The sequence below is a fragment of the Hypanus sabinus genome, chromosome 3, assembly GCF_030144855.1.
Source record: "Hypanus sabinus isolate sHypSab1 chromosome 3, sHypSab1.hap1, whole genome shotgun sequence".
In the NCBI taxonomy this organism is placed as follows: domain Eukaryota; kingdom Metazoa; phylum Chordata; class Chondrichthyes; order Myliobatiformes; family Dasyatidae; genus Hypanus; species Hypanus sabinus.
The window spans coordinates 52,492,530-52,514,259 of NC_082708.1; the positions used below are offsets into that span (position 1 = coordinate 52,492,530).

Sequence of the window (21,730 nt, forward strand, 5' to 3'; positions counted from 1 at the left end):
ATATGAAACATTATTCAGTACAACTAAGACTTTATCTGAGACACAAAGAAATCTGAGGAGTCATTACAATACCACATTAGATCTTTCTGTTCATTACAATTTTACATCAGGCAGCATTGGAATTTTAGAAAATATTAGTATAACAGCAGTATAAGATATGTGACAGGTAAAAATATCTTGAAGATTGTTCTTAACTGATTCTTTACAGAACGTGAGGGACAAATTAAGAAAGTTTTAACACTTATTTCTCACCTAACAAAAATGAAAATATGTATCTTCGTCATCTAAATATGAGAAGCTTTTACATGTTTCATAGGGCAACAGAGCTATTTCAGGTATTGCAACTCCAGATCAAATCAGGTCAGGTTAGTCTATTGTCATATGCACAAAGGAGCAATGAAATTCCTTGCTCATAGAGAAAACAGAATAAACAGTATACATGGTAAAAATAAATACAACAATAAATACAGTGATGAACACAGAACAACAGAATGATGCAAAGATTGTAGCGCAATCTAAAGTAGAGCAAGTTAAGTTACAAATGTAGGTTCCAAGGCCTAGGTCAAAGATTTCAGAGATAACCTTATTTGGTATTATATTGTTGAAGGTTGAGTTATAATCAATGAATAACATCCTGACATGTGTATTCTTATTGTTGGGGTGATTCAGAACTGAATGTAGTGCAAGAGAGACAGTATTCTAGTAGACCTATTTTTCCTTTATGCAAATTTCAGGTTGTCTAGATTGTGTGGGCAGGTAGATTTGACGTGGGCTGTTACCAGACTCTCAAAGCACTTATGGGAGAGGTTTAGAACTACTGGTCAATAGTCATTGAGACAGGACACTTCACATTTCTTGGGAACTAGAATGATGGAGATTTCCTTGAAGCAGATAGGGACAGCAGACTGTTGAAGTGAGAAATGAAGATGCCAGCAAAAGCAGACACCAGTTGATTGGTGCACAGTTTCAGAACCTGACCAGGAACTCTTCAGGTCCAGCTGGTTTCTGAGAATTTACTTTCACGAAAAAAGATCCAGTTTCTCTAACTGAGAATTATGGGACAGAGACAGTGGGAGATTAAGGATGTACCTTGGTGGAACTTTGTTTATCTGCTCAAAACAAATATCAAAGGCCCTGAGCTCATCCAGAAGAAATGCAGCATTGCTAGAAATTGCCAGTGATTTCAGCTATAGCATGCAATGACATTTTAGGTCTTATCACAGTCACCTGGCAACAGCCTGCTTGAATTGAACCCTGCGCTTGCTCTGGCCTTCCCTCTAGGAATCCCTGATAGCTTTATGGAGATGATATTTGGCTTACTTGTAGAGCTGAAAGTCTCAGCTTCAATTATAAATATGTTCAAATTTAATCTCAAATGCTGTGTGAAGTTTGTACACTGAACAGCAGTTTATTAGGTACAGAAGTGACCACAGTTGTGGAACCCAGTGTGGTCTTCTGCTGTGGTAGCTCATACACTTCAATGTGTTATAAATTCAGAGAAACTCTTTTGCACACCACTGTTGTAACACATGGTATTGGAACTACTGTCACCTTCTTGTCAGCTTGAACCATTCTGGCCGTTCTCCTCTGCATTCTCCCAATAACAAGACATTTTTTGCCCACAGAACTGTTGCTCACTGGATTTTTCTTGTTTCTCCACACAATTCTCTGTAAACTCTAGAGACTGGTGTGTGTAAAAATCCCAGGAGATACTCAAACCACCCCATCTGGCACCAACAATCATTCCATAGTTAAAATCACTCAGATCATATTTTTCCCATTCTGATGTTTGGTCTGAACAATAACTGAACCCCTTGACTAAACCTGCATGCCTTTTATGCATTAAGTTGCTGTCACATGATTGGCTGATTAGATATTTACATTGACAAGGTGTACAGGTGTACCTAATAAAATGGCCATTGAGTGTATGTTCTCACCATGACTATGTGGCTTTACCCTTGCTGCTTTGGGTTCCACCATATCCCAAAGGTGTGTTGGCTGGTAAGTTAATTGGCCACTGCAGAATTACCCCAGTGTTGGCTGTTGTGGGTAGAATCAGGGAATATCAAAGTGCATGTATAAGGTAATAGATTACAGAGAAATGAATTGGTAAGTGGGATTACTCTGAGAAACAGTGTACATTTAATGGAGTGAATAGCTACTATTCAGCAGTATGAAAATGGAAATATAAAGTAATTTTCAATGACTTTTGTGGTTTTGTTGGAATGAAAATGCAGTCTCCTAGTGAGTACATGCCATGAAAAAAACTAAATAGCTAATATATGTTTCACAATAGGCCATTGAACAACTTTGACTTTTCTAAAAGATGCAATGCTGGTCTATCGTTTGTATCAAAACATAAACTTGTTAAGTAAATGACATTTTGAGAAATTAATTAGTACAATGGCAACAATTTTAGATTAAATTGTTTTTGACTTCATAATCTACCCATTAATCACACAGATAATGAGACCCAATTATAAGACAACTTCAAAATACATTTTCTGGCACTTAACTAATCTAATTGATCACCGGCTGCATTGATCAGGAATTAAGAATAATATACAGTAGATTCCAGCTAATTGGGACACATTGGGACCAGTATATTTTGGTCCAAATAAGTGGCTACTGTGATTAACCATTAGGCATAGTAACAATTTATGCATTTGAATGAAATACAGAACAAATTAGAATATTACCAATACTACTACAGTACTAAAAAAACTGTCTTTCTTCATCATAGTAATCAATGGAGGAATTTATCCATTGAATGCTGCAACGTTCCTTTGATTGACTGTAAATGAACAAAATCAGTGCAGATAATGGACTGCCTTCATACAATAGTTTCAATGATTGCATCCTCCAAATCTTTATTTTCATTGTGACATTCAAGATGATTGTCGATACCTTCAAATTCTTCGTAATTCCTACTTGTTGAAGTAGTGAAATCATTTCATTTTCATCCCAAGCTGTTTCTGGCATCTCCAAGCCCAAATGCTTGGAACTGCAGTGAGCAAAACAGTAATGACTTGTTTTACTGCTTGGCTCTTGCCAACTAGCAGTGACAAAAATCACTGCTTTTTGAACACATGCGTAACTGACGCTATTTAAAACCTATTTGCTCTAAGCATGATGTAGTTTCTAACAAATACACAAGTGCACATGACTGGCACTAGTTAGAAAGTTCAGCAACAGTCTGCTGTTCAAATTAAGTGGCAGAGTGTCCCAAACAAACAAAAGCAATCTGGCCATTTTCTCAATTAGCTTTTGTTTTTTTTTAAAAGAGTTGTTCCAAATAATTGCCTGTCCCGATTAACCGATGCCCCAATTAACCAGAGTCCATTGTAAAAGTTTTTATTCTTGACTGAATATATGAAGATATTTGACATTTTGAATTATTTATTTCTGGCTGTCTCACAGAAGCAGGCCCTGAGAGATAAACGAGGAACTATCCTACTTCAAGGATTTGTGTTTGTCTTTATCAGTTATAAGTCATGGTTATTGATCATAGCTAGGGAGTTACGATTGTTTGCTATATGTGAGTGAAAAGAAGTCACATTTATTTGCTTGTGTTCGAGAAATGCTGATATTATTGTTAAGGGACTGTTTCAAAGCAGAGGACATTGCTTTTTAGATCAATGTTGTTCGAGAGAACAGCAAGTAAGGACACTGACAAAGGAATGCAAAGTTGCAAAACGTGCATAGCAGGTCAAGCTGTGTGAATATAACGATAATTGAACAATTATCTTAGACCTTATTATGACCCTTGACCCATTATGAAATACAGAAAATGAGTTAGCATAATTTGTAGAATTCAGTATCAAATCTGGAAGGCTGAAGTGTGCCCAGATGAAAGATAAGTTGTTGTTCCTTTAGCTTGCCTTTGGTGTTTTTTTTTAGTGCAAAAAGTTAAAGAATGATTGATCTGAGTGGCGGTGGGATGAAGAATTAAAACGTCAGGGAACAGGAAGTTCAGGATTACCGCTGCGGACTGAATACAGGTGTTTTGAGAAGTAATCAAACCAGTATTTTGGTTTCCTCAATGCATTGGAGGCAACACCATGAATACCGAATGGAACATACTGAAATGAAGAAATTCTGATGGATGAATGATGCATATAGAAGAAATACTTGAGTTGCCAAATGGTGGAGAAGGAAAGTGAAAGGACAGGAGTTGCAGCTGTTGCAACTGCATGAGAAAGCACATAAAAAGATGAGTGATGGTAGAGACAGAGCAAGCAGGCATTAAGGAAAGCAACAGTCCTTTTGATATTCTGTAATAAGATCTGGCACCAAACGAGCTTGGAAAATCTCAACCTCAGCAATGATGAACAAGTTACTAGCATGTAGAAAGCATCTGCTTTCACTCTACTAATGATATGGGAGCCATTTGAAGGCCAGCTGGTCAGAATTCAGGACTAAAATATTTGTGTGAGGAAGAAAGGATAGCAAGGTTCAGGGACCTTAATGTAAGAGATGTTGTCAATGAAGACAAAATGAAAAAGAAAGCATATATAAGGATTATGATGATGAAAACTTACAGGGCCTTTGAGAAATATGTGGAAAGCAGGAGGGAAGTTAAACAGGGAATCAGGAGGGATAATAGTGTCTATTAAAAGTACTTGTTGGGTTATATTGAAGAAAATCCCCTGGCATTTTATATGTAATGCCCTGGTTAAGATTTTTACTGCCATGCTGTAGGTATTTCATTTTAGCAGTTCTGTAAGAGCAGTCTGTTCTGCTTTCAACTTGTTTGGGTTTGATTTGAGATAAGATGCTAGTTATTCAACATAGGAATGTGGCGTCAGCCAATCTGGATGGTAGAATTGGGGGGAGAGGTCTTCGTTGGCAGGAGCTGGGAGGAGACAGAGAAAAGATGGCTGAGGATGCTGTCCCTTTTACATAAGGTGTTTTGTGCAGATGAATGGCTTCAAGGAGGAAGAAGCAATACTCCCGTCAGAGACCCATTTGTTTGAGATGGATTTCGAGCAACAGTCAGAAGGTGCTGTGTGCTTTCACACAGACTGAGAGTCCAGTGTGTGAGTGACAGTCAAGTTCAAGATGACGCTCCAACTTAAATGTACCTTTGACTGTTTAAGAGTAATGGGCTTCTTTTTGTTTTTTTTCATTTAATAACTTTGTTTGCTTAAATTAGCATTATTAAATATACTTCCTTGTAATTGTATGCAGTGTACAATCTATTATTTCTTGCCTGGGGTAGTAAATCACACAGTATTGACACAAATCAGGGTTTGGGTGGGCAAGACATCCCAACGTCATATACACTCTAGACAGATGAAGCTAGAGAAGGTGGGTTTATCGCCACGGGATCCAGTGGCTGTTAGTAAGGGGCTAACAAGCCGGCTTTCCAGAGACACCCAGAGAAAAAGGGGTTTCAAATATATACAGTACATTAATACCTAGAGGACAACAAGGGAGAGGCATTTGGACAGACGCAGAAACAGGCAGGGCACATATACAGTTTGGCATCATGGGTGGAATAGCTTGTTTCTGTGTTGTAACATTCTGTGTTCAATGTGATCAACTGATAAGGGGACTATGCAAATCAGTCACCCAAACTATGTACATAAGGGGCACAGTAATTGGTGAAAATGGTACACTGGAAGAATTGTACCTGATAAGAGTGTTTTGCATAGATTTCTACCTTCTGTAGTTTTTTGTTTCCAAATAACAGCAACTTGCATTAATATACTGTCCTTACTGCAGAACTATTCCCATGCCACTTTAGGGGATATAAAAGCAGCTTAGTCAAAGAGGCTGGGTGTCAGAAACATCATAAGAGAAAGAAAATAAGTGATTAGATTTAGGAAATAAACACTTAGCTTAGAGTTTTGACAGTTGAAGGTATCACCACCAAATAAAGAACAATTAAACTGGGATTGATAAAGAAGCTAGAACTGGATAAGAACAAACATATTGAAATCTTCAGAGTTGGAGGAGATTAAAAAGACAGATAAAATCATAAAGAATCATAAATAATTCTGAGAATTGGTATTGCTTAACGAGAGCCAATTTAAGCCACTACAAAAAGCATGATGAATAAATAAGCCATATAAAGAGTTTGGATAGGCATATTGTGTTTCTAGTTGACTTCAGGTTAATGGAATACAGATGATTCTGGTTAATTTGGACACATTAGGACCAACACATTTTAGCCCAATTAAGCAGCTGCCCCAATTAGCCAAAGTTTCATGGAAATAGTTAAAAAGAGATAAGAAATTTTAACTACTGCTTAATGAGTAACACATTATGTATTTAATTGAAAAAACTAATCAGAATATTACTAATACAGCATCATAAAACTGTGTATTAGGTCCCAATAGTTATCAACGGAGAAATTCATTCAGTGTACACTGCTGTCTTCTTTTGTTTGACTGTAAACAAACAAATCAGTGCAGACACCTAGTGCAGATAATGGACTGCCTTTGTACAATGTTTTGCTGGTTGCAGCCTCCAAATCTTCACTTTCATTGTAACATTCTAGATGATTGCTGATAGTTTCAAATTTTTCATAGTTCCTAACTTAATGAAGTAGTGAAATCTTTCTGACATCTTCAAGCCTGAATGGTTGAAACCCCAGTAAGCAAGACAATTCTGAATTGTCCGACTGCTCATTTCTCAGCAACTCCTTAGTGACAAAAATCACTACTTTTTAAACACAAACACATGCAACTGATGCGATCTAAAAACTGTTCGCTCTAAGTAAGATGAGGTGTCTAAAGGCCATACAAGTGCATGCAACCAATGTAGTTGGAAGTTCGGCAACAGTCTCCTGTCCCAGTTAAGTGGTATAATGTCTCAAATAAATGAAGGGAAGCCTGGCTATTTTCCCAATTAACTGGAATCCATTGTACATAGTAAGGCCAACCAGGAATTAATTGAAACAGCAAAACTGAGAAGGAACAATGATATTAAAGAGCAGCAGGATGAGGTGTAACATGAAAAGAGTTGGATACTGTCACAGTAAACAAAATGAGACGCACTAGTGAGAGCATAGTTTTGTAATGTAAAACTCCTCTAAGGGTAAAGTGACAATTTACAATCTTGAAACACAATACCAAGTTGTAACAGCTCAGTTTGGTATAGGAAAAGGCATGGATATAGTTATTAATACACTGGTGACAGAGAAGAGTGTGAAACCCAAATAGACAGGAATCTATTCATATGAAACGACCAACAAGATCACAATCTAAATTTCAAAGTGTTGCCTGTAATCTGCATGAAGAGGAATTATTTGTTCAATACATGAAGGATGTCAGCCAGGTATTGGAAGATGACGCTGGAAGGGGAGAGAAAGTCAGCAAAGACAATGATGACTGAATATGTCCACAAGGAAATGAAAACTATGGATAAATCTATTCTGTCACTCTAGTTTAAAACTTCTCACTGCATCATTCAAGCTCTGGAGGTATGACATTGAAAATGCAGAAACATGAATGGATTTCTAATTCATTATAATTTGATTAGAAATTATTGTGGTCAGAATAATCAGAATAAAACATATGTACTGACTGTACAGTAACATCTTTTCATCATTAATACGTTAAAACAAATTGGATAAAATTTACTTGAGATAAAATTACACTTACACTGCAAGATGAAAGAAAGGCATTCAGCTGCATTGTTCCTCTGTTGTGACCCCTGAGTCTCACCTGTTTAATTAAGCCCTTTGCCCTTAGAAATAGTGACTCATTTCTAATAAAACATGGTTCCTGTGGGTTATGGTCTCTTATTTTTATTGTTTCTCCATCTATAGCATTAAATCTGATTTTTATATTGAACAATCTAATTTTCTAATCTACCCAGGTAACAGTAGATTATAATTTCCTGAACAACTTCAGAACATCTAACACGGACAAGAGAGAACACAGGGAGTAAATAATTTGCTGTTGGAAATTACAGTATCAGAGTATGGAAGTTCTGGATGGCAAGCTGTTAAATGTGTATACCTGGTGTCACACCTGGTGATGCTGAAGTAGAAGTCCTGTTGATCTTAGGGCAAGGACCCGTTTAAGTAAATTTAAAATGCTACAAGACTGTAAACTAGAATGCAGGCTCCAAAATACCAAAGTTTGCTGATGAGTTTTGTAGTAGGTTTAGATTAGACTGAAGGAAATATCCAAAAAAATTGCTTCTGACAACTCAAGGTTGCAAGTCAGCATCACTCGAAATTCAATGACTTGACAGAAGCAAGGAAAGTGCCCCAGTGGTCTCGTCTCTTTACATTGGGTATGCTAGACATCAATGTAATCTCACACTGCAGAATTAAAAGATGCACAAGGCCGTCACACAGTGTTCTATGGCAAACTTACCAGGAAATATTCACAATTAAATCTGAGATTAAAAAGGCCTGCATGAGCAACATAATCAAAACAAGAACATCTCCTTTTTAATATCATTTTGGTGGAGGCACATGTGCCCATTGTAGTAAAACTATTATTCATGGGAACAGATGCTTGCTGTTGCCTAGAAGTTATTTGTGATGTGATCTTCTTCCTTGACAAATTCAAAGCAGAATTAACTGATGGTGGCAACTGCCAAGAACATTATCTGAAGCTCTGGTAGATATCTGCTTCAATAGCCATTTCACCTCAACTCTTGCATGGCAGGGAGGTCCTACTGTACAAGAGAGGACCTGACAAGCAACCATGCAAGGAAAGAGGAAGTGGGGAAGTGAGGACTGATCTTGCTGGAGTATTTGGGTAGCATCTATCTTGTGGAGCAAAGTATTCATGACCCTTTCTAACCATGATGGTTACAATGACCCCAAGTGTGATTCTAATCTAAAACTGGAGTTAGTAGCATTTTCATCCAATATGCTGGTCCATGTCAAACTATGGAAATTAGGAAGCAGGCTTTTTAATTAAGGAAAAGAAAATTCATCTCTGTATCAAAGTGGAAAGCAGCAGGCACTGACGTTGCAGGCTTTAATATACACAGCATGACATGCAGACGGCACCCATATTGAAGTCGCAGTCATTTCGCACAGAAACAGGCTCTTCATCCCACCAAGTCAGCACTGACCATGAAGCACCCAGTTATATCCATTTCTTTAAGGTTGTTATAGCTGGGGAGTGGCAGTGGGAACAAGCTTCCATTACTTATTAAATGCTCCCAGTGCCGTGTGTCTCAAATATCCTCTGACAATCAGATCTAGCTCCTGTTCTTCACTTGTAAATTAGCTACTGAGAGTAGAAGAGGAAAAGTTGGGTTACTGGTGTCTTAAAACCAGTCGGTTTGGGCAAATGAGGCTCATCAGCTGTGGTTGGCAGCTCATCAGGGAGATGCAAATCTCTGATCTCAAACACCTGCTGCTCTGCGGCTATACCCACTCATGACAAAGGCTTCAGGAGTAAACCCTGAGGAAAAACCTGGAACTGGAGTCCCTGAGACAGTCCTACAATGAGTTTAATGCTGACTGGCAACTCCTGCGACGCTGCTGGTGCCAAACCGTGTCAGGGTCTGCTATTTTTGTTATGTGGAGAATACTCACAGGGTCACAAGGGGAAAATGGAAATTCCACAAAGACAGCATCAAAGGTAATGATAGAACTGGAGTTGCAAGTTCTACAAGCTGCACAACTATGCTGCACAACGCAGTATTGTTTATTTGGGTCCAAATACTTTAGATTTAAATAGGCCAACTACAAGTGTCTGAGGCATAGCATATACAAAATATATAACAAAATAAAAACAATTTTCAGAAGGTACCTCTTGATTCATCAGGGCATTTGCCAGCTTCTGCACTGAGGATGTTAATAAAGATGTTCCTCTTATAACTTTGCTCAGCGCTGCCAGAGACTGATGAACACTTTGCACCAACTGTATGGCATTGTATTGTTCCAAGGCTATAAATGACTGGATAGGAGAACCCTGCTTCTCATTTGGAGGAGATATTCTTTGGTGAATTAACTGAGAACCCTAAGAAGAAAATGGTAGACGTTAGAAATCAAATTAATTGAAAAAAATAAAATATTGATAATCTTCCTCTTGCTATTCTATAAAAGATTTACATTGATTTTTCATTTTCAATACACTATTTAGGTTTTAAACAAGAATAGGTTCAATTTATTCTCATGAAGTTAAAGGAGGAATATTTTAGGAATATTACATAAACCAGCATTCCACCATATGCTTCCAAACAAGCAAGATAATAAAAATTGTCTCCTCAGAATTAGAGAAAGCACATTAAATTTTTACTTCACTATCCCACTAATGCTTCAGTGTGTAATTTTTATTCTTTGCACTGGCAGTCAATGCTGTGTCTTTATAAGATAGAATAAGCCTAGAAGCTTTATCCTGTAACATAATTTTTATACACATTACATGATTGAGCTTCTATAAAAGCATTTACTAAAGAACAAAAAAATCGCTATAACTGCCAGAGGCATGTTGAGAAATTATACACAAATTCCAAAGACAGAATGCAAATTTCAAATTTAACCTACACTGTCTCTTTTCAGGGATGAAAAAAAGCCATTTTCTAAACTTTTAAAGAGATTAAGGTTTTCAAATAAATTATTAGTAACAACATTGAAAGCAAGGTACTCCCTTACTTTAAATGACTTTTTCTTCACACCGAGAGTATCAATTGTTTTTTGAAAAGCAAACTACAGATGCTTGAAATATGAAATTAAAAATAAGAAAATTCAGGAAATACTCCAAGTTAGACAGCACCCATGGAGTGAAAAATGCATTAATGCTTCAAGACAAGGAATTTTCATCAGAACAATTCTGACCTACTAAGTTTTATGAATACTTTCTGCTCCTGAACCAGCTGCAATTCTGCCAATTCATTGTCATGCTAATTGTGTTATTAAGAAGGAGAGGAAGGTAATAATACAAAATATAATCCATCTTGGTTGCCAGTGAACACCAACTAGATATTGGAATATCTATAATAAGCAATACTTGGTACTACAGCTAAGATTAATAGAGTCATAGACCCACACAACATGGAAACAGGCCCTACAGTCCACCATGACCATGCTCCTCATCTATTACCCATCCACTCTAGTCCCATTTACAAGACTTGGTCCATAGCTTTCTATGCCTTGACAATTCAAGTACTTTCCTAAATACTTATTAAGCACTGTGAAAATACCTACTTCCCTCTCTGACTTAGGTAGATTGTCCCTAATTCCAGCCATTCTACGGGTGAAAACATATCCTCAGAATCTCCAAAATCTCTTCCCCTCTTACTCCAAACCTATATCCTTTTGCCTTCTGTTTTTGGCACCTCTAGTTAGAGAATTGTTTCCTGCTATCCACCGGATTTATACATCAATCATATACGCACTCTCACCCCTCAGTTTCCCCTGATCTCTTGCTAACCTGTCTTCATAGCCACCATCACCCTCTGCCCCCTATCGACTTCGCACCCAATTTGTCAAATTGCCTTGGCTTCCATGGGATCTTCAACCAGTTTCCTGGTGTATCTCCTTTGCATCCTCTTTAGTGCATTTTTCATCCAGCAGGGTGGTAATCAAAACTGCACACATACTCCAGCTGTGGCCTATCCAAATTTTATAAAATCTGTAACATAATGTTCCTGGTCTTATAGTCTAGGCCTGATTATTGAAAACTAATACTCTGTACTGTTTCTTTATCAGCTTCGCTACCAGTGCTACCAACCTTAGGGATCAATAAATTTCTACACTAAGGTCCCACTGTTCTTCAGTATGTCTTAAGGCCCCACTGTAGCGGTGTGCTACACGCAGCGCTAAAATAACGACACGGAGTAGGTAAACTGCAGTCAAAGATAACTTTATTCGAACTACACAGCCTTGCTTTTAAGCCTCCCTCAACCCACCCCCCCGTGGGTGCGGATGCTCCAAAAGACATGTACTCACAAACCCTCGTAGGCTATCTCCCTTAGCCGGAACGCTGGCTAATTGTGAGCCGGTTCGGATGTGTCAGGAAATGGGTCGCCACACCACCACTCATTGTGTATGTTCTACCCTTATTAGCCTTCCCAAAGTATATTATTTCACACTTACCAGGGTTAATTGCTACTTTTTTTATTGATCTGCCTATTTTACCAACTAATCAATATCTTCATCAATATTACCAATTTATATATCATCTGCAAACTTATTAACCACTCCTCCAACATTCATATCCATAGCATTATAACAAATGACAAACTGTAAGTTCTCATCACTGATTCCTGTGAGATGTAACTATTGATCACAGGCTTCCAATCACAAAGACAACCCTTCACCATCGTCCTCTGCTTGTCACCGTATCAGCTCTGGATTCCATGTCCCAAGGACTCTAAACTTTTGGACTAGTCACTCATATGGAACCTCATCAAATACTTCACTGAACTTCAGAGTTCTCAGTGCATCTTTGGAATCGTTTGAAACCTACTTGTAGCAATTTACATAATGCTTCTGGGGTCTGCTGATCGTTGATGAAAAACCCCAGAGAAAATTTAGGCTAATTAACTAGATATTTTTCATTACACATACATACACTAAACAGATATACAAGTGATTTTTTTACATGGACAGCATCTTACCTGATTAAGTTTTTTCCAGAGGTTAAGAATAGGAGACAACTCAGTGGACCAAATTTCTCTGTCAAATTTGCACCCTGCTGCCATTGACCTGCTTAGAATCCTCAGCTGGGAAATGACCTGGGAAGGAGAAAATCGTGACTAGGAATAACCAAGCATTCGTACATATGTGTTCACATTACAGTGAAAACAGAACTCACAGAACAGTTAACATAATGGATTTAAATCCATTTACAATTATCAGTAAGTGAGATTTCTATTCCAATCCTGATTCAATTCTACTAGAATAATCTCAGTTTCTGCAAGGACCAAAAAACATTCAGTCTTGGGCATGCCACTAAATCTTCCATGAATTTGTGGAAGTATTAACCCCATTATCACAATCTGCATCTGAAGAAGATAATGATCTAAATATTTGAAACAGGGAGCAACTACTAAACATTACAAATTATTCCGTTACAACAGAGCCCACATTACCCTCCAGGTACTCAACAGGCTTAATTTAACTACAGGTAGTCCCCGAGTTACGAACATCTGACTTACGGATGAATTGTACTTACGAACCAAGGAAGGAGAACGCTATCTGCCACTTTAAGTCAGATCGCGACGCTGTCCGCCATTTTAAGTCGTTGCCATTGACATTGTGTTGAGTGTGTAACTTTGTATTTGGCTTAAATTTTTCTTATTAAGATTCACCTTGACCCTGCCCCCCCACCCGCACCCCTCATTCCGGTCAGCTGATGGCGCAGTGAGACCAGCGCTGGGCTCGAGAACGGAGGTTCCCGAGTTCAATCCAGTGACAGACCGCTCCCGTGCCGGGTTGATGTCGAGCTCTCAACTCAACCTCGTAAAAAAAAAACAGTCACCTCCAGTTTAAATTCCCACACAGAATAATGTGGAGGATCAAATACCCAAACCAGCACAGCCCCCACTTGTCCCATTTAGCCTGTCTCAGTGCTGTGGAGTTTAGGACCCGGGGAATTCAGTGCAGTGGTCCTTAGGACCAGAAAACCTCGGGAGCCGGCGGAGCTCGGGACCAGCTGCCCGCAGTGTTTCTGTTCCGGGAAGCAATCACAATTGAAAATAAAGTGGAAATAATAAAGCATTTGGAAAGAGGTGAAACGCCGTCGGTCATTCGAAAAGCGTTAGGCTACAGTGACTGGGGACTACCTGTATCTCTAAATAAATAAACTCACACATCACCATGTACAGATATCCAATCACAGAATGCATCGGAGGTCAAACATGGACATAACAGGCCTGACCATTCTCAACAGGATTCATCATTGAGTCCAGAGGTGTTCAACGGAAACACTGACCCTTCAGCTTTATGCCAGTCATTGTTGGACTATCTCGTGCACTTTTAGTATGTGGAAAGCAGATCAAATTAAACACCAAGTTCTTGAAACCACTCACTGCAACAGAAGATTAGTCTGTAGATCCAGCCCAACAATGAATGAAAGATAACAAATGATCTTGGCACTCCATCACTTTGCTGGTTGCTAACTGGCAAATGTTCCCAGTCCTGCAAAATCTTGATTTTAAAATACCCATACAGTAGCATGGCAGTTAGTGTGATGCTATTACAGCCTGAGGCGTTCTGAAGTTTGAGGTTCAATTCTGGTGCTGTTCCATAAGGAGTCTCTGAACATCCTCCCTGTGGAATGCATGAGTTTTCTTCAGGTCCTCTATTTTCCTCCCACAGTCCAAAGATGTACCTGGTAGGTTAACTGGCCTTTGTAACTTGTCCCTTGATTAGGTTAGGGTTAATTGGGTTTGTCGGGGGTTACTGGGGTGGCATAGCTGAAAAGGCTGGATGTGCCTTTTCCGCTCTGTATCACTAAACAAACAAATGTTCCATCATTTTTCATATTCTACATTTATAACTTTGTCCAACCCTACGAACTTCCAACCTTTTCACTAATTCCAACTTGATGCGCATTTGATTTCTTTCACCTTCCTTGCAGCTTTGCCCAATGTGCAGCAATCCTAAGCTCTGCAATTCCCTTCTTGTACCTCTCTCCAAGATGCACCTGAAAACCTAACTTTCTGACCTAATTTCTTGCTGCATTAGATCTTACTGTCTAAGTTCATTAAGGATTTCAGGATGCTTAATTTTGTTAAAAACATTACACATAAACAAATTGTTTTTATTGTAGAAAGGAAAGTATGCACTTCATTAAGAAAGAAATAACAATGCAAGAGAAGAGATGGTTATTTGGCCTGCTATAGATGGTTATTTGGCTGCAAGGGGATCAGGCCTGGGAATTGAGTGTACCAGGGTATACATGCTATCATAGAGACAGAAATATGGGAAGAGGGGGTGGGGTGGCCCTGTTGGTGAGGAATGAGATTCAGTCCTTAGCAAGAGGTGACTTGGGAACAGGGGAAGTAGAGTCTGTGTGGATTGAGCCGAGGAACAGTAAGGGTAAAAAGACCCTAATGGGTGTTGTGTACAGGCCCCCAAACAGTAGCGTGGATATTGGGTACAAGTTGATTAGGGAGTTAACATTGGCATGTGCTAAAGGTAATGCAGTCGTTATGGGAGATTTCAACATGCAGGTGAACTGGGAGAATCAGGTAGGTGCTGGACCCCAGGATAGGGAGTTTGTGGAGTGTCTAAGGGATGTATTTTTGGAACAGCTTGTGCTTGAGCCAACCAGGAACGAGGCTATTTTGGACTTGGTGATGTGCAATGAACAGGAATTGATAAGTGATCTTGAAGTATTCTGTATCCCGGGTGGAACGTGCAATTTGGCACGTTTCTCTCTCTCTCTCTCCGACTGGGTCTACTGACCCCCCCCCCCCCCCACCGGACGGGTGCTCTTGCGATTCTCACAAAGGAGAGGGCTGGGATCATAGCAAGACCAATAAAATTGATGAGTAGTTCACAGAGGTCCAATGAAATTGTACGATAAATCAAGCGCACTTTCACAATTAAATTATTGTAAATCAGTCATTTGTACTCACCCTCATCAACATGGAAAACACTCGAAGAAAAGCATATGATGCAGCTTTTCAGTTAAAGGCGATCAATAACTTTTCCTGGTAGGCTACAGTATATATATTTTTTTACCAGTCGTTAGGAGATATTGGAATGTTGTTCGTGCACTGTTCAGTAAAAAAGTATACTCAACGTAATTTGTGTGTTACTGATACGTAGGTATATTTAAAAGTAGCTGTGTTACAGGCACTGTTTGAAAAAAAGCATTTGCAATATGTATTTGTTTATGTTACCATACGGATTTAATTAAAAGTTAAAAAATCCTCACGTGTAATATCTTTCTGTGTAAATATCTCATATTACAACGTGGGACACCTGCGGCTTAAAATCCGGTGTGGCTTGTACAAGTACAAAATTGATTTTCTTTCTAAAATTAGAGCGTGCGGCTTTTAATCAGGTGCGCTCTGTAGTCCGGAATCTACGGTAAATAAAGGAGACTACGGAGCCATGAGGGAAGAGCTGGCCAAAGTTAAATGGGCGGATGCCCTGGCAGGAAAGACAGTGGATCAGCAGTGGCAGATATTCTTGGGGATAATACAAAAGATGCAAAAGCAGTTCATTCCAATGAGAAGGAAGGATTCAAAGAGGGGGAAGGGGCCACAGTGGTTGACAAAGGAAGTCAGAGATTGTATACCATTAAAGAAAAAGAAGTATGACAGGGCTAAGATGAGTGGGAATACAGATGATTGGGAAAGTTTTAAGGAACAGCAGATATTAACCAAAAAAGCAATACGGAGAGAAAAAATCAGGTATGAGCTCAGTCTAGCCAGGAATATAAAAGGGGATAGCAAAAGCTTTTTTAGCTATGTGAAGAGAAAGAAGATAGTTAAGAACAAAGTTGGCCCCTTGAAGAATGAATTGGGAGAAATTGTTATGGGAAACAGGGAAATGGCAACAGAATTTAATGCGTACTTTAGATCTGTCTTCACCAGGGAGGACACAAGCAATCTCCCAGATGTATGGATGGGCCAGGGTCATAAGATATCAGAGGAATTGAGACAGATTGACATTAGGAAAGAAACTGTGATGAGTAGACTGGTAGGACTGAAGGCTAATAAATCCCCAGGTCCAGAAGGTCTGCATCCGAGGGTTCTAAAAGAGGTGGCTCAGGAAATTGCGGATGCATTGGTAATCATTTTCCAATGTTCCTTAGATTCAGGATCAGTTCCTGAAGATTGGAGAGTGGCTAATGTTATCCCACTTTTCAAGAAGGGAGGGAAGGAGAAAACGGAGAACTATCGCCCTGTTAGCCTAACGTCAGTCATGGGGAAGATGCTTGAGTCCATTATTAAGGACGAAATAGTGGCACATCTTGATGGCAGTAATAGGATTAGCCGAGCCAGCATGGATTTACCAAGGGCAAATCATGCTTGACTAATCTGTTGGAGTTTTTTGAGGGTGTAACAAGGATGTTAGACGAGGGTAAGCCAGTGGATGTTGTGTACCTAGATTTTCAGAAGGCATTCGATAAGGTGCCACATAGGAGATTGGTGAGTAAAATCAGAGCTCATGGCATTGGGGGCAGGGTTTCAACATGGATAGAAAACTGGTTGGCAGATAGAAAGCAAAGGGTAGCAGTGAATGGGTGGAGGTGACTAGTGGGGTACCACAGGACTCTGTATTGGGACCACAGCTCTTTACGATTTATGTCAACGATTTAGATGAGGGCATTGAAAATTATATCAGCAAGTTTGCTGACGATACTAAACTGGGTGGCAGTGTGACATGCGAAGAGGACGTTAGGAGAATACAGGGAGACTTGGATAGGCTGGGTGAGTGGGCAGATACTTAGCAGATGTAATTCAATGTGAATAAATGTGAAGTTATCCACTTTGTAAGCAGGAACAAGAGGGCAGAGTATTGTCTGAACGGTGTAGAGTTAGGTAAGGGAGAAATGCAAAGAGACCTAGGAGTCCTAGTTCATCAGTCAATGAAGGTGAATAAGCAAGTGCAACAGGCAGTGAGGAGGGCAAATGGAATGTTGGCCTTTATTACAAGGGGAATTGAGTACAAGAGCAAGGATGTCCTTTTGCATTTGTACAGGGCCCTGGTGAGACCACACCTGGAATATTGTGTACAGTTTTGGTCTCCAGGTTTAAGGAAGGACATTCTGGCAATTGAGGAAGTGAAGCGTAGATTCACTAGGTTGATTCCTGGGATGGCAGGGCTGTCTTACGCAGAGAGATTGGAGAGATTGGGCTTGTACACACTGGAATTGAGGAGATTGAGAGGGGATCTGATTGAAACGTTTAAGATAATTAAAGGATTTGATAGGATTGAGGCAGGAAATATGTTCCAGATGTGGGGAGAGTCCAGTACCAGAGGGCATGGATTGAGAATAAGAGGTCAGTTATTTAAAACAGAGTTGAGGAAGAACTTCTTCTCCCAGAGAGTTGTGGAGGTGTGGAATGCACTGCCTCGGAAGACGGTGGAGGCCAATTCTCTGGATGCTTTCAGGAAGGAGCTAGATAGATAGCTGATGGATAGGGGAAATCAAGGGATATGGGGACAAGGCAGGGACTGGGTATTGATAGTGAATGATCAGCCATGATCTCAGAATGGTGGTGCAGACTCGAGAGGCCGAATGGTCTACTTCTGCACCTATTGTCTATAGCCAATGTGGTTAAATTTCATTTCCAAGACCTGAACCACTCTTACCTGACAAGGCTGTGCAGTACTTGGAACACATTGAACCACTGTAAATACTATCTTCCTGATGAAGTGTATGACTTGTCAGCTAGACTGAAACAGTTTGACCGAGAAACACAATTGGATCCAAACTGCTAAACACTCACTAAAATATTATAAACATACATTTCCTCTTGCAAAAAAAGGCCTGCAGACACCAGTGACAAGCAGTAACTGAAGAAGGCCGAGGGTTCCCACACATCCTTTGCTCTATGTAAGAAAAGTTGCCAATCATCAGAGGCAGGAATGGTCATGGCAAATGGCAATCTTAGAGGATTGTAACAAACTTCATTATTCACTCTATGTACTTAAAAAAATTCTTCAATCAGCAACTTCTCTTTCAGCCCTCCCTTCACACTAAAAGCTTACCCTTGTCAAAAAGGAAAGGTCAGTCTCTCTAATGCTTCAGTGCCAACCAATGCAACCATAACATGCAGAAGCACAAAGAGTGGAAGCATGCATTGTCTAGGTAGTAAATTGCAGAACTGGGGTTGATTCATAGGACTGCTCAAGAATTAGAAGTGTAAAGTGCTAAAGAGTAAACTGAGGCTATATGGGTGGAACTGAGGAATAAGAAAAGGGATGAGGATAGTAATGGGGTTATATTATAGACCACCCAATGGTGGATTTGGAGGAGCAAATTTGTAGAGATGTTGCAGACAGTTGCAAGAAACACAAGGTTGTGATAGTAGGTGATGTTAACTTTCCACATTATGACTGTGACTCCCATACTGTAAAAAAAAAAGCTGGATGGGATAGAGTTTGTCAAATGTGTTCAGGAAAGTTTCCTTAACCAATACATAGAGGTTCCAACTATAGAGAGCGTGATACTCAATCTCCTACTAGGGAATGAAAAAGGACAGGTGACTGAAGTTCGTGTAGGGGAACACTTTGCATCTAGTGATTACAATGCCATTAGTTTCAAGATAGTTATGGGGAAGAACTTGGCCCTCAGGTTAAGATTCTAAATTGGCGAAAGGCCAATATAGGTTGCTTCCTGGCAAACGAATGCATGGTAAGTGGGAGGCCTTCTAAAATAAAATTTTGAGAGTACTGAGCTTGTAAATCAGGATGGCTAAAAGAAGATATGAGGTTGCTCTTGCTGACAGGGTGAAGGAAATTTTCAAGGGCTTTTACAGCTATATTAAGAGCAAGGAACAAAATTGATCCTTGAGAAGATCAGAATGCATGGATCTGAAAGAGAAGGGGAAGTACTCAAAACAGATTGTTTTGCATCTGTATTTACTCAAGGGACAAATGCAGAGTCTGTAGAAGTGAGACAAAACAGCAGTGAGGTCATGGACTGTACAGGTTACAGAGGACATGGTGTCTGCTGTCTTGAAGCAAACTAGAGTGAATAAAACCCCAAGGCCTGGTGAGGTGTTCCCTTGGACCTTGCAAGAGGCTAGTACAGAAATTTCAGGGGCCTTAGCAATAGGTGGGGTGCCAGAGAACTGGAGGATAGCTAAGAAAGGTTCTAAGAATAACCCAAGAAATTATAGGCCAGTGTGTTTGACATCAGTAGTAGATAAATTATTCGTAGGTATCCTAAGGGACTGGCTATGTAAATACTTGGATAGACTGGGACTGATTAGGAACAGTCAACATGGCTCCATGCGTGATAGTAGGTTATGTCTAATCAACCTTACAGAGTTTTGGGAAAGTTACCATAAGCCATAAGACATAGGAGCAGAATTAGGTCATCCAACCCACTGAGTCTGCTCTGCCATTCCATTATGGCTGATCCTGGATTCCACTCAACCCCATACACCTGCATTCTCGCCATATCCTTTGATACCCTGACTGATCAGGAAACGATCAACTTCCTTTTTAAATATACTCACGGACTTGGCCCTCACCAGAATCTGTGGCAGAGCATTCCACAGATTCACAACTCTCTGACTTTAAAAAAATCTCTTTACTTCTATTCTAAAAGGTTACCCCTCAATTTTGAGGCCTCTAGTACCAGATACTCCCACCATAGGAAACACCTTGTCCACATCCACCCCATCTAGACTCCTCAACATTTGGTAGGTTTCAATGAGATCCCCCTGCACTCTTCTAAATTCCTGGGAGTACAGGCCCAAAGCTGCCAAACACTCCTCATATGATAGCCTCTTCATTCCTGGAATCACCATTGTGAACCTCCTCTGGACTCTCTCCAATGACAACACATCCCTTCTGAGATATGAGGCCCAAAACTGTTGGCAATACTCCAAGTGTAGCCTGACTAGTGTCTTATAAAGACTCAGCATTAACTCCTTGCTATTATGTTCTATTCCCCTTGAAGTAAATGCCACATTGCATTTGCCTTCATTAGCACAGACTCAAGCTGTAAATTAACCTTCTGGGAGTCTTGCATGATGACTTCTAAGTCCCTCTGCACCTTTCATGTTTAAACCTTTTCTCCATTTAGATAATAGTCTGCACTACTGTTCCTTTTACCAAAATGCATTATCATACGTTTCCCAACACCGTATTCCATTTGCATTGTTTTTGCCTATTCTTCCAATTTGTCTAAGTCCTGCTACAATCTCATTGCTTCCTCAGCACCACCCACCCCTCCACCTATCTCCACCCCTCTTCAGCAAACTCTTTCAGGACTCTGGGATGTAGTCCATCTAGCCCAGGTGACATATCCACCTTAAGACCTTTCAATTTGCCTAGCACTTTTTTATTTGCAATAGCAATGACACTCACTCCTGCTCCCTGACACTCATGGACCTCTGGCACACAGCTAGTGTCTTCCACAATGAAGACTGATGCTAAGTACCCATTAAGTTCATCTGCCATTCCTTTGTCCCCCATTACTACCTCACCAACATCATTTTCCAGTGATCAAATATCAACTCTCACCTCCATTTTACTCTTTATACAAGTGAAGAAAACTTTTATTATCCTGCTTTATATGATTGGCTGGCTTGCCCTCATATTTCATTTTTCCCTTCTTATAGCTTTTTAGTTGCCTTTAGTTGGATTTTAAAAGCTTTTCAATCATCCAAACTCTCACTCACTTTTATTACCTTATATGCCCTTTCCCTGGCTTTTATGCAATCCTTAATTTCCCTTGTCAGCCACGGTTGCCTACCCCTGCCATTTGAGAACTAATTCTTTTGTGATACACGTCTATCCTGCGCCTCGTGATCTACTCCCAGAAACATCAGCCATCTCTGCTCTTCCATCATCCCTACCAGGAAAGCTGGTAGTTCACGATGTGGATGTCATCTATATCATCTTCAGCAAGGCCTTTGACAAGGTCCCACCTGGAAGGTTGGTCAAAAAGATTCAGTTACTTCACATTCAGGTTGAGGTAGTAAATTGGATTAGACATTGGCTTTATGGGAGAAACTAGAGAGTGGTAGTATATGGTTGTCCCTTTGACTGGAGGCCTGTAACAAGTGGAGTGCCATAGGGATCAGTGCTGCGTCCATTGTTGTTTGCCATCTATATCAACGATCTGGATGATAATGTACTAAACTGGATGAGCAAGTCTGTAGA

The 21,730-nt window shown here is 39.8% G+C and overlaps 1 protein-coding gene across 1 annotated transcript in view; it reads right to left on the reverse strand.

Annotated features, from left to right (window-relative positions):
• Window positions 1–21,730, reverse strand: part of dync2h1 (dynein cytoplasmic 2 heavy chain 1) — a 463,334-nt gene that overhangs the window by 60,466 nt on the left and 381,138 nt on the right. The window contains exons 85-86 of the mRNA XM_059964317.1: window positions 12,544–12,660; window positions 9,732–9,941 (exon numbers count right to left, since the gene is read on the reverse strand). Coding sequence (XP_059820300.1) covers window positions 9,732–9,941; window positions 12,544–12,660 — 327 coding nt within the window. The remainder of the gene's footprint in view (window positions 1–9,731; window positions 9,942–12,543; window positions 12,661–21,730) is intronic.